Source organism: Trichechus manatus, unplaced genomic scaffold, assembly GCF_000243295.1.
Source record: "Trichechus manatus latirostris isolate Lorelei unplaced genomic scaffold, TriManLat1.0 scaffold00118, whole genome shotgun sequence".
In the NCBI taxonomy this organism is placed as follows: domain Eukaryota; kingdom Metazoa; phylum Chordata; class Mammalia; order Sirenia; family Trichechidae; genus Trichechus; species Trichechus manatus.
Window position 1 is genome coordinate 215,902 of NW_004444054.1, and position 14,493 is coordinate 230,394.

The window sequence follows — 14,493 nt, forward strand, 5'->3', positions numbered from 1 at the left end:
AACAACAAAAACTCCCCCTTCTTCATCAGCCCCAAGATTGTGAAAATGACAGGAAGTCTAGGTTGGCTCTGGCGTTTATAGCACGGACATACATTCAGCCCAGAGGAGCTCTGGTGACAGGCTTTCTAAACAAGAGCCTCCTTGCCAGGCCTGGAGTCCAATAACCACCCCCCTCACACCATACACCGCACACACCCCAGCCAAGCCTGTCCTGGTCTGGAAAGGGAGGAGAAGAAAGACGCAGGCCACCTGGGGGTTCTGCAGTCTTGGGTCCAGGTTTCTATCTTAGCCGCCTCTGGCTTCTGCAGTGAAATCTTGCCTGCCCCTGAGGCAGGAGGGCCAGCTGGTCCTTGGAAGGCAATGAACAGCAGCCATCTTGGCTCCAGGCATTGCCTTTGCTTGAGTCCCTCTCCCCCATTAGTTGGAACCAGAGATAGTCCTGCAAGTCTTGAAGGTGACCAGTGGGGGCGGGGGGGCGGGGGAAGGAGGGGGCGGAAAGCCTGGGCTGCCTAGCCAGCCTAGGCAATGCTTCTGCCAATACTCAATGAAGCCCCGCTGGTCATTACTTGTCTCCTCATTGACAGAAAGAGTCAAATGGGGAAAAAGTCAAAATCAGGGAGAATATCTTCCTGGAGGCTCCCAACCCCACTTGTCTTTATGCCTGGCCCCCATTTTTCCCCTAAGAGCTAGGTGAGTAGGTGTACATTTGTCGGTGTCGAAGGGTCTCTTGTGGATTCCAGCAGAGTCCATGTTCCTCATGGCTCAGTCTGGAATTGCTCCGCTGCAGGCCTGGAATTGCTTGGCCGCTACAGGCCCCTGTGAGTCACTGGGTGACAGTGGGGTTTAGCACCCCCCCAGCTGGCCCCAGCACCCCAGGGACTGAGCCAGGCACTGAGCCCTGCAGGGAAGACACAGGACTCAAGGGCTCAGGGACACTTCTCAGGGGACCCGGCTGAGGCGGAGGCGGAGGCGGTGGCGGCTGCTGTGTCTGCTGTTGCTGCTGCTGCTGCTGCTGCAACTTCTTCTTATTGATTTTCCTTTCCTTAGCTCTGCGGTTCTGAAACCAAATTTTAACCTAGAAATGGAAAGGGGGAGAAAAACAGAAGATGGTGAAGAAGAAAGAGAGGGTGTGAGGGAAAAGAGGAACAGTATCCAGCGCTACCCAGCTACCTCCCACCTGGTTCTCTCTCCAACTACAGAAGGATCCTGATCCAGAAACCTTTCACTGGTATCTCCGTTAACAGCCCAACCCAGGAACCGGTCCCAAGCCCAGTTCAGCCTCATGTAAAGAGTCTTCCTCCCTCCTTGCTCCTTCCTTTCCAAAACAATCTTTATCTACATCTGTACTAGAAAAGTTCAGAGCCTCGGAACCAAGCAGAAACTGCAAGAAAGAGGCCAGCACTGGGTGTACTCCAAATGGCAACCTTTGGCCCCTTGACGATAAACTGAAATGTAATATTCCTTACCTTGGAGCTGGAAATGAGATTTCATGTGGGGCTTCCTGGCTATGAATTTGGCCTCCCCCACCCTGCCCCCACCGGCCGATTATATAGAGTTTTCATGAGCCAAGCCTGCCCCTTCTAGGTTTTGTGGGCACGGATTGGGTCTTATATTTATTTTTTTCTCAAGTACGGTGTTGGGCATAAAGAAAACTGGTGTTTTAATAAGACTTTATTGACTCAAATAGAATTCTGGATTAAGCTAACACTCTCCTGGCTTTTTCTTTCATTTCCCAGATCCCCCAAAACAGAAAAAAATATTCAACAACCCCAAAAGAAAACTAAAGGTGGAAGGAGGCTTTAAAAAAAGTTGTGTGCTGTTGAGTCCATTCTGACTCATAGTGACCCTATATGGGTTCACCTTGGCTGCTAACCTAAAGGTTGGCTGTTCAAACCCACCCAGCAGCTCAACGGGAGAAAGACCTGGTGATCTGCTCCTGTAAAGACTAAAAAAAAAGCAAGACAAAACAAAAACCCAAACCCATGGCCGTGGAGTCTATTCCGACTTACAGTGACCCATAATGACCTAGGAAACCCTATGGGGCAGTTTTACTCTGTCTTACAGGGTTGCTATGAATCAGAACCAACTTAGGGGCACACCGCAACAGAACTGCCCCGTAGGGTTTTCTAGGCTGTAATCTTTGCAGAAACACATCGCCAGGTCTTTCTCCCAATGAGCCTCTGGTGGGCTCCAACTATCCACCTTTCAGTTAACAGCGCGGCCCTTAACCATTGCGCCACTAGGCTCCTTAAAAAAAAGGAATCAGAAGGAAGATGCTCTTCCACCCTTCTACCTTAATCCACCCACTTTCTATGTGGATTCTGAGGCCTGGCTTTCTGACTTAACCCCAAGAGGACTCCCCCATCACACCCTCCCCCAGTGGTGCCCAGGCCGCAGGAGGAACAGGGCGGTTCCCACCTGCCTCTCCGAGAGCCCCAGTGTGGCAGCCAGCTCAGCCTTCCTCCGGATGGTAATATAGCGACTGTAGTGAAACTCCTTCTCCAGCTCCAGCCGCTGGTGGTCCGTGTACACCACTCGATATTTGTCTTTCGTCCTGGTTTTCACTGTGGAGCACAGAGAAGTTAGGGCCCAGAACTACAAGGCGGCCCATCAGTCATGGGTAATGACAAACCTCCTTAACCCAAGGGTCATTTCTCTTCCTCCACCACCCTGGGGGGCCAGGTTTGGCTGGTTCCTGCCGAGTCTGACAAGACCCCCCACAGGGACCTGGGGGGAGAGTGTGGGACCACGAGGGTGTGTGGCAACTAACTAACCTTGAGGTTAAGTGGTTTTTAAAAACTAAGAAGAACTAGTTTTATGCACACAGAATATAACAGAACACCACAGCCATTTTTTTTTTTTTTTTTGGGTAAACCGTCTATGGAGCCACCTAAGCGCAAAGGGAAAGGGGGGACAGGGCTGAGTGGCCAGAGTCCCGGGAATATTCACATCGTCAAGCTATGAGAGATGAAGACCCACCGTGCAAACAGCTGGGGTGGTGGGTATGTGTTGGCGGGTGGGGAGTTACTTTCTGTTTGCTTTACAGTGAGAATTGGGGTACAGGAGCCGACTAGTTGCCTCCTGTCACCAGAATCCTCCCACAAGCCCACCAGGCCCACTGGTGAATTTCGAACTGGATCTGGCTGTCCCCAACCTATACGTACAGGCAGGCTGAAAACCCCACCCCTCCCGCTGAAGACATTTTCTACCTGGCTGAACCAGGTTTGGTGTTCGGCACTTTTTCTTTTTAATCCCTCATTTTATTTCGGCCTCCGAAAACCCCGCCAGGGCTATCCTGACCAGTGATCTATGCTCATTGGATTGAGTCAACATATTAAATCTTGGATTGATTGTTTTACTGAAGGACCTTGACAAATAGTGCAGACACTGTTGGATTAGGCCCCAGCCCGGCGTCCCTGCCGGTCTGTCCTGGGTCGGGCCTCGGCGGAGCTCGGGCCTGGCCCTCTTCTCCGGGGCTTGGCCCCAGGTCGGGGTTTTCTGGCGCCAAGACAGGTTCTGTCGCCCAGCGTCCCAGTCCTGCCGCAAAATCTGAAGGGTCTGGGAGTTGCCTGGAGGTGTTTAATGCCCCGCAGGCCGACTTTGTTCAGGTAAAACCCTTTGCAAACCACAACAAAAGCGCCCTGGGAAGATACAGGCCGGATCAGAGGGCGCTCTCCCCAGCCTCTGAAAGGGGAACACAGCCGCAAACAATGCAGGACAAGGCGATCTTATCAAAGAAAAGCCCTTTCAATGCCTTAATAACAACCGCTTTCTGTTTGAATTACCACTACTGAGCAAATGGCGGCCCCTGCTTTCATCCCCCTCCCCGCCAGGCGCATTAACATAAACACGGCCCGGCAGGCGCATTTGAATGGGCGCTAGGCCGGGATCCCGCGCCTGCAAAGAAAGTAAAGGGAACTAACACGTCCGGAGCGCCTGCTCCTTGGTGGGCGCGTTCACACGTGTAAGCGCCTTAAGCCCACTCGAGGCTGCCACTGGTACTCGCCCTCTTCACATACGAGGAAACTGAGACTCAGACAAGGTCAGCAGATAGTGAAAGGCGGGGCTGGCACTGGAGCCAGGTTGGAGCCACAAAGGACTCCTCCAGGGCTGGGGATCCTGGCGCAGGAGAGGCCCCCCGCCACACAGCCGAATACCCTAGAAGCATACTCGCATCTGGGCCTCGGAGTAGCTCGTGCTTGGGTGCTGCCCTTTCAGTGCCCTCGGCGGGTCGGGGGATGCGGTAACCAGGCCCCTATGCGCCCGGCGGCCGGCGCCCCAAGGGCCTTGGAGGCGCCCCACACCCCCTGGGAACCAGGGAGGGGTTGGAGTGGGGGAGGGATGAGAGGGACTTGTCAGAATTCATTATTGACTGCGAAAGTCACCACCCTCTTTCCGGGCCCTAAAAGAGACAATGGCAGGGCTGGGAAGGTGTATATCAAAGCGGGCCGGGCCGCGCACCCCCCTCTCCGCCCCTTGACAGATGATGCTCCGCAGAGGAGTCGGGCTCAGGCCCGCAGGCCGCGGCCTCCCCACATTAACATCACAAGGGCGCCCGGCGCCGACCACGGCCTTGCCACCTCTGCGCGGGACTTCACAGCGGCCTCTCATCTGCTGACCCCGCGGCCTGGGCTCCTACGGCTCCACTCCTCCCACCCCCTCACCCAGCCTTGCCGGCGGCCACTGTTCCCGGACGCTCAGAAGGTCTCCCTCGGGCCGTCCGAGTCCCCCGCCAGCGCGCCCCAGGCAGGCTCTCTAGAGCGCTGCCCTTCCGGCGCGCTCGGCTCGGAGAGGGGGCCCATCCTCCAGCAGAAGCGTCGAGGCTTCCCCAAGGCCTGGCCCTGTGGCCTTCTCCCCGGGCGGCCGCATTTCCCACCCGGACGCTCCTGGCATGTGCCCAATGACGCAGAACCCGATGCCCAGAGGCAGCCCCCGACAGCCAGTCTGATTTATATGGCTATAATGGGCTGTAAACCTCTACAGATTGGCCATACAGTGCATGCTAAGACAGACAGGAGGGCACAGAAAGAAGAGGAAGCGCGCAGGGCTGGGGGAAGCCTCAGTGAAATAAAAATGGAATGCCAGCAGGCCTCTCCCACCGCACCTATTCGCATTTCCTTCCCACCTGACACACATCCCGATACCAAACGCGGGCAGACCCGGAACCAATGAACCCACAGGCCGATCAACCTAGAGCCTTTGCAGGGACGTCTTCTAAGCAAGCTTCTTGGACGAACACGCACACGCACACAAACACACAACACGCACGCACACACACACGCACACACTCCTGAGACCCCTGCAAGGAAAACTGGGGAGAAATGACCCCTCACAGGAGTAGTGGCTGAATTCCCACCAGGGTTTCTTCCCCATCTCCTGCTCTCGCGGCAGACAGGAGGGAACTCCCGTGGCCTCTTGCTCAAAGCCCTCCAGCTTTTGCTTGGAATAACCTTTTACTTGGAATAACAGCTTTTGCCCTTGGCAGATCAGAGATTCAAAGACTGGAACGCGCTCCCTTCCCCTTGGTTCCTAGAGCCCAGCACCTCCTTTCCGGCAACAACTGCTTTCCCGATCTCCCTACTCGTCATGGCTCTGATCCCTTGAATTGACCCAAATTGCCAAGCCTGGCCCAGCCTCGAGCTCCTCCACTCCCCTCCTCCACCATTCAGCAAGCCTCCAGGCCACCTCTCTTTTGGGGAGTTCAGACAGAGAAGGAGGGCGCGGAGAGAACCGGTCTGGAAGCCGGCCGGGAAGTGCGAGGCTGCCTCTCTTCTGCGGCCAGGAGCTGCGCACCGAGCGCGCGCGAGGCAAGTGAGAAGGACGCAGTTCTGTTCCAGGCCAGCCGTGCTCTCGCCAACTTTCCCAGTAGCTACCCGAAGGCGTCCCTAAGTTATGAAAGAGGGACCCTGGGAAAGAGGAAGGGGGCAAATCCCCACTCTCTCTTCTGCCTAAACTGAACGCGTTGTTATGAGACCCCAAATATTCCCTCTCCAAGCCTCTCCAGCCCCCGCGCCGGACCTAGAGAAGCCTCGGGCGCCAGAGCCCCCTGCATCGGCTCCCCACTCCGCTGCCGCGGATCTTCCCGACACCCCGGGGCGCCCCTGAGCCCACGGCCGTGCGGGCCCTTCCCAGGGCGCCCTCCGGCGGGCGGCTGCAGCCGCAGCTCACCTTGGCTCCCGAGGGACGGCTGCGCCGGCTTCCGCATCCATTCGCACAGGTTCCGCCGCTGGCCGCCGGGGGACAACTGCTCGGCGGCGGCGGTGGCAGCGGGCCCGGGCGGCCCGGGGTTGAGTGTCTGCAGCAATCCCGAGGCGCAGGAAGGCGCGGCTGCCGGGTGATGAGGGTGGTGGTGTGGGTGGTGGTGCGGGTGGTAGTCGGCAGGGCTGCTGTAGCCCATGGCAGTGGCCGGGGATCCCCCGTTGAGGCCGTGCGCCACGGCGTTGGCGGCGGCCGCTGCGCCCCCCGGCGCGTAACCGTTCCAGTCCTCGCGAAGCGGGGCGCCGTAGGCTGTGGGCCACGACGGCCCCGGGGACTGAGCGCTGTCCAAGTTCGCTGCCGCCGCGGCCGCAGCAGCCACGTGGTAGCCGCCGTAGTCCGGGTACTGCGGGGGGCTGACGAAGTTCTGCGGCGCCAAGTTGAGGCCGCCAGAGTGGCGCACGGAGCTGGGGTACATGCTCACGTCCTTGTCCAGGAGGTAGCTCACGTACATGGTGGCAAAGGCCCAGGAGCACACCTCACCATGCTGCCTGGGGACGGACGCTGAAGGCTGCCGGGCGCGCGAAGGGGAAGGGCCGGGGGCACGAGGAGCGGCGGGTAGCTGCGCCCGGGCGGGCGATGTCCGCTGGCTCCTCGCGGAGCTTCTGCCTCGGAGGCGGTCCCTCCCTCTGGCCTGCCTCCTCCTTCCCTCCCTCCCTTTCTTCCTGCTTTTCTCCCACCTCCTTCCCACTTGGCTGTAGAGGCGGGGAAGACCCGCCACAGGCTGGCTTGCGGAGCCCTAGGCCGGCGACCGTACGTGATTAACGAGTGTTTACAAGACTCTGTTAGTAATGACACAGACACCAATGGCTGGAGACGTCGAGGCGCAGCGCGCGCTCGGCGCACAACCCCCCTGAAACACGATTTGCATTTTAAGAGATAAGGGGGGGGGGGGGCTTGCGAGAGGGCAGCGACCTGACCACAGCTAAATATTCAAACCTTTATTGTTAAGAGCTTCCTCCTTCCAACCTGATGCACTTTAACCTCCAATCACAGGTTCAAAGAATGAAACCAAGACACTTGCAAAGAGAGGGGGATTGTGAGCTGTCTTGGTGGGAATCTGGGTTTGGAGACTCGGGCTATGGTGTTTATGCATTTGCTGGGAAGGGGTCGGTTAAGAAACTCCTTCTGGAGGAAGAGAAAAGAAAAGGGAAACCACTGCTTTGATGAGAACTTTTCTGGCCAACCAACCCGGGAGGCGACAAGCTGAGCCACCGAGATGGGCCGATCCTTCCAGCCCTGCCCCTGGCCCAGGCGACTGCGCCCGGCAAACAACTGTCACTGCTAATCACTTATTTTCTTACTCGAGAAAACCAGTAGGCCCTCCGCACGAGATAAATTGTGACTAGCTTTGGGCTGCGATTTAAGTTAAAGCAATTTATCTTTTAAAGCATTTACAGTCAAGACTTAAAAAAAAAAAAAAAAACTTAAAAAAGCCACAAAACCGAAGAGCATGTGGTGGAAGTCAGGCGGGAGCCAGAGGAGAACGCCAGGGAACTGGGGACCTCTGGGTCTTGAGTAAGGGGCTGGGTACACAGCGTGTTCGGTTGTGACAGTTCAGTGGGCTGCACTTATATGTTTATTATACTTAAATAAATGGCGGAAATCAAGAAAAAGGAAGTCTAAAATTCCTACTGATGCTATGTAGGTATTTACATAAGTCGTACATTATAACTCTGCAAGTGCTAGGTATTTATGTCTTACATCATACATATATCTTAAAAACACTTTCTCCTTTGCAAAGTAATCCATTCTTTGAAGACCATTACTGTTGATCTACGGTGAGTGGCAGGGGAACCCGGGTCGTTATTAAACATTGCTTTTGGGAAACTCGGAGGGGAAGTGGGGAAGGGCTGAGAAAACGCCCCCCTTGGTTTTCGGAGCGCTGAGTTCAAGGGTCCAGGGGCTAGAAGTGGCCGCCGTGGGTGAGTGCTGAGTGGCCTGGCTCAGGAGCTGCCACCGCAAGGGCCTGGGCGGCGGGATTGGGCTCAGGCGCGCTCCGATCTCGGTTTCAGAGACGGCAGCGCGTGGGCCGGCGGGCTCGGGAGGCCTCCTCTCCGGGCCCCAGACCGAGCTACCAGACTCGGATCTGAGGATCGCGGAGCCGGCCCGGCGGGCTGGGCAGGCGGGCTGCGTGGCCTTGAGCGCTCCGGGAACGCGCAGGCACTCCCGCTTTCCTGAGGACCTGCACTTGTCGGTTCTCAGTGTCCAGCGCTTCTCTCAGCTATCCATCCCCGGTCATCTCACCCCGTCACATCTGGAGCGCTTTCCAGTGTTCTTTATCTCCCTTGTTCCTCACACTGCCCTGGAACGGGGACAAAGCCGGAGGTGTCATCCCCCCCATTTTACAGGTGACATCACCCCGGTGCATGGTGCAAACAGGTGGCGGCGGGATCAGAACTAGCCTGAGTCTGCGGGATCCTGGGCTTGCTGGTTCCTCCGCCCTTTGTGAGTCCTGAGGGCAAATGGGGAAAGGGAGCGGGGTTGTATGTGCGTGTGCGTGTGCGTGTGCGTGTGCGTGTGTGTGGGGAGGTGGACTCGGCTTTGCTCCACGCAGGAGCGCGCGAGTGGCGAGTTCCAGAAGCGGGAGACGAGATGGCCATGCATGCGGCCCTCCCCAGCCGGGTGGAGACAGCCGAGTGTCATCGAACATCCCTAGAAATAAAGTCGGAAATACATTGCAACCTCCGTTACAGAGCTCAGATCATGGAGTGGTGATGGGAGAAAGAAAGGGGATGTCCTCAGTCCAGATGGGGTGGGCCTGGGGGAGGTTAAATGGCGGGCGCTGCGGACTTTTGATCTACCAAACGTCTCCCTCTTCCTGGAGACCCAATCTCTCTTTCTGTCCCCACACCCCTCTCCCAGGCACCGCATTCTCAAAGCCCAGGCCGAGGCTCAAGCCAGGGTCTTAGGAATCCTGGCATTCTTTGGAACAATCGCTTTATTGGGTATAGCCATCCCCTCCGCCCTGCGGTGGCCGCTTCCTGCGTTTTTATGGCTCTGGCCGCCGGCCGCTGGCTAATTGTCCCGGTTTTCCAGCTGTGTCTCTGTGCTTGCCCGAGGGAAGAGCTCCGGCCTGAGTGCCCAGCTCCATGGGGAGTGGCCAGGGCTGGGGGCCAGCGGACCCCAGGTCGGCTGAGGTGCAGGGAAGCCGGAGGCTCGCTTGGGGTGCGCAAAAGAGAGGCAAGACTTGGGAGAGGAAACCGCCAGGAAAATCATCGGTGTCTTTCACTGTAAAAATGAGCCCCGTAGCAGTAACAGAGGCCTCTGCCCGCGGTCCTGGGGTCTGGGCTGTTTGGTGACGGGAAAGGAGCTGATAAGTGATGTCCTTGGACAGTCTCCTCAGAATGGAAGTGTCCCCCACATCCAGGTGGCCCTCTTAGTCAAGAGTGGCTGGGTGGCGGACCAGCAGAGAAAGGGGGAAGGTGGCTGACAGGAAGGCAGTCTATGTGCCTTTTCATGGCATTTTAATATGGCGGTGGCAGTGCCGGTCACCTCCAGCGCAGGTGCGCAGCAGTGGGAGGAGGCCCGGCTCAGGGCGTCCTCAGCCCTAGGCCCGAGGCGCTGGGCGGGTTTCTTAGTGCTAGGCAGCCTGCCCTGTGGCCTGAGCCTAGAACCCCCGGAAGGGACGGAGATGCGACCCCACCCCCGCTGCTGGCGGCCTGGCCTTCTAGTCTTTCAGAGTCTCCAGGCCCAAGAAGAGCAAGCCTTCAGCAAACCCCTCAAGGAGGCTAGGCTGGTCTGGAGCTGCAGCCAGGGCCCCGAAACTAGAGCTAGAGCAGAAAAGGGTGGGGAGAAAGAGACCCAGACCCCAGTAAAGAAAACACCAGGAAGACCCAAGATGCAGCCACAACCAGGTTTTCAAAGGGACATCTCTTTGTTACTGACACTGCGGCTCCCAGAGGCCACTGTACATTCCTGGGAGGGGGTCCAGGCTTCCAGGGTCTGGGCTGTGGCCAGGGCAAGGGCGGGTGGGTGGGGAGCAGGTGACAGACAGAAGGGGCAGGCTTCTCGGAGATGATACACTCCTGGACTCCACAGATCCTTGACGCCAGAGCTGGTGTTTGCTCCGGCTTGGGGGGCCTTGCTCTGCCCATATTTGTGGCTCCTAGAAACTAGGAGTCTGTGACCCTTGCAACGCAGATAGGGCAGGCCGACTCCATCCACGTTAACATGCAGGTCTCCTTTGTCAAGCCCTTTGAGATCAAGGAAAGTGCCCAAATAATACGGCCGTTCCATACACCTCTTCTCCCCTGAACAGGAAACCTTCAGCCTGCATTGACCTGGATTCCCAGGATCGTTAAGGAGGAGTGAGAAGGAAGAGAATATGCCTGATAAAATGATTCAGCTTGGCAGTCTACACTGCTATGGAAAAAGGGCTCGATCTCTACCTAATTTGGAGAGTAGGGAGTCCTTCAGCCGTTGCACTCAGTCGGAAATCTCACACAAAAGAAGGCTCAACAAAGGATGGTTTGACCCTAGCCACCCCCACCCTGCCCTGCGTCAGCCCACTCAGCTAACATCTCTGGAAAGGAAATCGATAACAGTGTCCTTTCTCTGGGCCCTCCCCAGGGCCCACCACCTGCCCAGCCCCATCAGGCTACAATGGAGCCCAACGAGTTCGTCCTGAACAGCAGGAAGGGGCTGCAGCTGCCCACAGCTGCCCAGACTTCATTCACAGGAGAAGATGTGTCCTGCCCAACCCAGTGAAGAACATTATTCCCCAAGCAAACTGGGTGTCTGGTTCTCTCTACCTGAGGCAATGTTCCTGAATTCCTGGGAGGTCTTTGGTGGACCAGAGCTTACCACACAGGGACCAGGGTGCAAGAAGAGTGTGGTATAAGGCAAAACAGCTGCCTTACACCTATGGTGGAGGAACAGCCAAGCTTTCTGATTCCACGCGAGGAATACATTTTTTTCTTACTGTTCCACCCAAAATATATCTGAAAGCCAGGAGAGCTGGGGAAATAAAGAACTCCAGGCGAGCTAAACCAAAACCAAACCCGTTGCTGTCGAGTCCATTCCGACTCATAGCGACCCTACAGGACGGAGTAGAACTGCCCCATACGGTTTCCAAGAAGCAGCTGGTAGATTTGAACTGCTGATCTTTTGGTTAGCAGCCGAGCTCTTAACCACTGTGCCACCAGGGCTCCCAAGAAGATGATATTTGGGTACAGAAATCTGGTTTTGCTCATTGGCTAAAAGTTATGCAAATAAATGGTGGTTACCATTTTCTCCTAGCTTTTGTCTGAAATTCGGGTCTATGAGCACCGTTTGGGCATTTTAGAATACATTTTAATTCTGTGTCAATGGGTGAGCACAGACAACGATTTAAAGCACTGAGAGGTACTTGGGATCTCATGGATTGGGCTCTCCTGGGAATGGAGCTTCCACCGCAGAGGAGAATGCTTGATGCTGGAGAGAACTAGGCTGGAAGGCCTTCAGTTAATATTTGGTCCCACACCAGTATCTCGTGCCTGGAGTGACCTGTGTTTATCATATGAAAATATGTTCCTAGGAAGCCCTACAGTGTACGTTTTATGTGGCGAAGGGAACGTACTCCGGTAAAGGTTCAGCTCTCACTGGGCCCACTTCAAACTGATCTCCCTAAAGGGGAGCCAGGGCCCTTGGTTCTGTGTAAACCTTCCATTTTACAAAGGAGAAATCTGAGGCACGGAGAGGTTAGGTGATTTTCCCAAGGTCTCACAGCTAGCTATTCAAGTCCCTAAAATTAAAGCGTCCTGTGGCACAATGGTTAAGCGCTTAGCTTCTAACGGGGAGGTTGGTGGTTCAAACCCACCCAGCAGCTCTGAGGGAGAAAGACCTGGCAATCTGCTCCTGAAAAAATTACAGCCTAGAAAACCCTACGGGGCAGTTGTACTCTGTTGCATGGGGTTGCTATGAGTCTAAATCAACTCAAGGGCACTTAACAACAACAACAAAATTAAATGAGCTACTCTATGTACAGTCTTTGCAATCCATAGCACTCTGTACAGATGTTGCTATTATTGCTACAGCTACCGGTGTCACTCTGGAAACCTCCTCTCCTCAACAGGAAACCAACTAGCACGATCCACAGAGTTAGAATCTGCACTCCCTGCCCCTCCAAATAGTGCCTGAACTGTCAGATTCTGCTCCTGGGACAGCACTGACCACTCTCCACGTCCTATATATCTCTCACTTTTACAGGCAACCTCTAACTGTAGTTTATTAGTTTACAGAATGGGGAAGCTCAGACTAATGCCGTGAATTTCCCCAATTGCCAAATGTGATATTCATCTGCTTTAGTCCCACAGTAAATACTGTCTGAAAAGAGCTCTTCTTTATATATGAGTCGGAACCCGATATCCTGTGGCTGATCTCGGAGGGAACGTGACAAATTTAAAATGAGTAAAGGCTATGCCAAGAAACTGTGCTGCCTTTTCCCCCTGCTTTCCTTCCCATATTAGTGTCTGTGGACTCTTTTTGGGAGCAGAGATTTTTAAAAAGTTTTCTGGTTAAATAAAATGTGGTCGGGTTCAATCTCTGGGTTCCACAGGTGAGCGCCCAGCTCGTTTTCAGCTCGTGGATTCCTAGCTGGAGCTGCGCTGTCCGAGTTTTTTTTTACTAGGAACAATCGCCCAGCTGGGCTTGGATATTTCCAGGGGGAGTTAAAATCGACAGAGCCCTCACCCCTTAGGGGCGCGTGCATGGAGGGGTTGTGGGTTATGGAAGTTTAAATCAGCCCCTGGCCCTCTTTTTACCGTTGCTATCGTTGTTGTTGTTTAACGAATTCGTAAGTAAAGTATTAATTATTCACCCCGGAATTTGCACCAACCACGTCTGTGTCCCTTACGTTGGCTAGGCGCGCCCCGTGAGGGCCCTGCACCCGGCGGCTGGGGCTGGCGCGCGCGGTGGGGAGCAAGTCGGTGGGTCGCAGTCCCTGCGGCCAGGGCATCCTGCGCAGCGAGGGCGGAAGGACAGAAAGTCTCCGCCAGGCCGAGGCCGGCAGGGGCCCAGGGCGTGTCGCTGTTTGAGTCAAGATGTGGCTGGAGAAGATTGCCCTGGGGGCTTGGGCAGCCACAGGCTACCGGGCCGCCCGAAGAGCGGCCTCCGATTCTTCGTTGCTCCGGGAGGAGAATGGAGGAGCCACCAGTGGCTTTTGCCACGGCCCTTCCGAGCCGCGCTCTCCGGCCCTTGCCCTGCGACCCGCGCAGCCCTCGCCGCGTCTTTGGAAGAGGGACCTTTTGGAAGGGGCGGATCCAGGGCTCCCCCGCCCGCATCCATTCCTCAGAAATAAACCATTTCCCCAACTAGCTATGAACTGTTGAAATGCAATTGTGTAATTGGAGACGACTGGCTCGCCCCTATCTCAACTGCACTCGTGCCAAAAATACCTCCGGGGGCTCTTTGCCTGAGCGGGTCCTGCGCGTCTTACATGGAGTACATTTGCTGTTTGAGTAAAGAGCCGAACTCTCCATTTTAGGGGCCCATGTAAGAGCTGGGTTCACTCCCTGGATGGGCCTTGAGTACAGCGCATTATGCTGAGTCTCAAGCTCAGCCTGTGGCACTGGGATTAGAAAATCCTCTTCTTCCAAGGTTTCGTGTGTGTGTGTGTGTGTGTGTGTGTGTGTGTGTGTGTGTGTGTGTGTGTGTGTGTGTGTGTGTGTCGGGGGGCGGGGAGATAGCGGGGTGGAAAGCCCCCAAGTTACCCTGGCCAGAGGGAGACTCGCGTCTAGCCCCAGGTCCCAATTGCCTGGGGGCCCAGAGGACAAGAACTGAGTCATACAGCTCCCTTCACGATGCGCACCTGGTGCTCCCTACACCCAGAGAAGGTGGGAGGCCTGGTCTGCGGGGCGCTGTAGGTGCAGCGGCTGCCCTGGCACCGCCCGCATCACGGCTTCACCCTTCCCATTAGCAGGGAACACCTGTGAGATGGGAAAGGGGACTAGGAGTTCCTTGACTAAAATGTCTAATTCTCCAGGAGCGGTTTCTTTCCGTGGAATCCAAGGGAGCAGCCGCACTTCTCTTCGTGGACCGGAAGTTGCCCTTGCTACTGCTGTAGCCCTGGAGCTGGTCACTAATGGAGGCTCTTGTCTTCAAAAGGAACCACCTGCCTTCTCATCTTACCCTGGCTGCGCTGGCTTCTTTCTCCTCTGCCACAGAAGCCTAAGTAGTATTTGTTGAGGCTGTTAGATCCTCAGTGTGTGTGTGTGCGAGAGAGAGAGAGAGAGAGAGAGAGAGAGAGAGAGAGAGAGA

The 14,493-nt window shown here is 55.8% G+C and overlaps 1 protein-coding gene across 2 annotated transcripts; it reads right to left on the reverse strand.

Moving 5' to 3' along the window:
- Positions 1-721: 721 nt before the first annotated feature.
- Positions 722-7,071, reverse strand: CDX2 (caudal type homeobox 2). Of its 2 annotated transcripts, none has more exons than XM_004384140.1 (3): positions 6,169-7,071; positions 2,419-2,564; positions 722-1,075 (listed from the first exon to the last, which is right to left on the reverse strand). In XM_004384140.1, exons 1-3 carry the CDS (start codon positions 6,707-6,709, stop codon positions 824-826), a joined length of 939 nt encoding a protein of 312 aa, XP_004384197.1. In that variant the 5' UTR covers positions 6,710-7,071; the 3' UTR covers positions 722-823. The 2 variants fall into 2 exon arrangements, with proteins under 2 accessions (XP_004384197.1, XP_012413227.1); XM_012557773.1 differs by having other exon boundaries at positions 940-1,075; positions 2,423-2,564; positions 6,169-6,709.
- Positions 7,072-14,493: the final 7,422 nt, after the last annotated feature.

Coding starts and splice junctions, on each gene's coding strand:
- CDX2 (XM_004384140.1), bottom strand. CDS start 6,709: ATGTACGTGAGCTACCTCCTGGACAAGGACGTGAGCATGTACCCCAGC. Junction 2,565..6,168: donor GCCGTCCCTCGGGAGCCAAG/GTGAGCTGCGGC, acceptor TGTGCTCCACAG/TGAAAACCAGGACGAAAGAC. Junction 1,076..2,418: donor TGGGGCTCTCGGAGAGGCAG/GTGGGAACCGCC, acceptor TTCCATTTCTAG/GTTAAAATTTGGTTTCAGAA.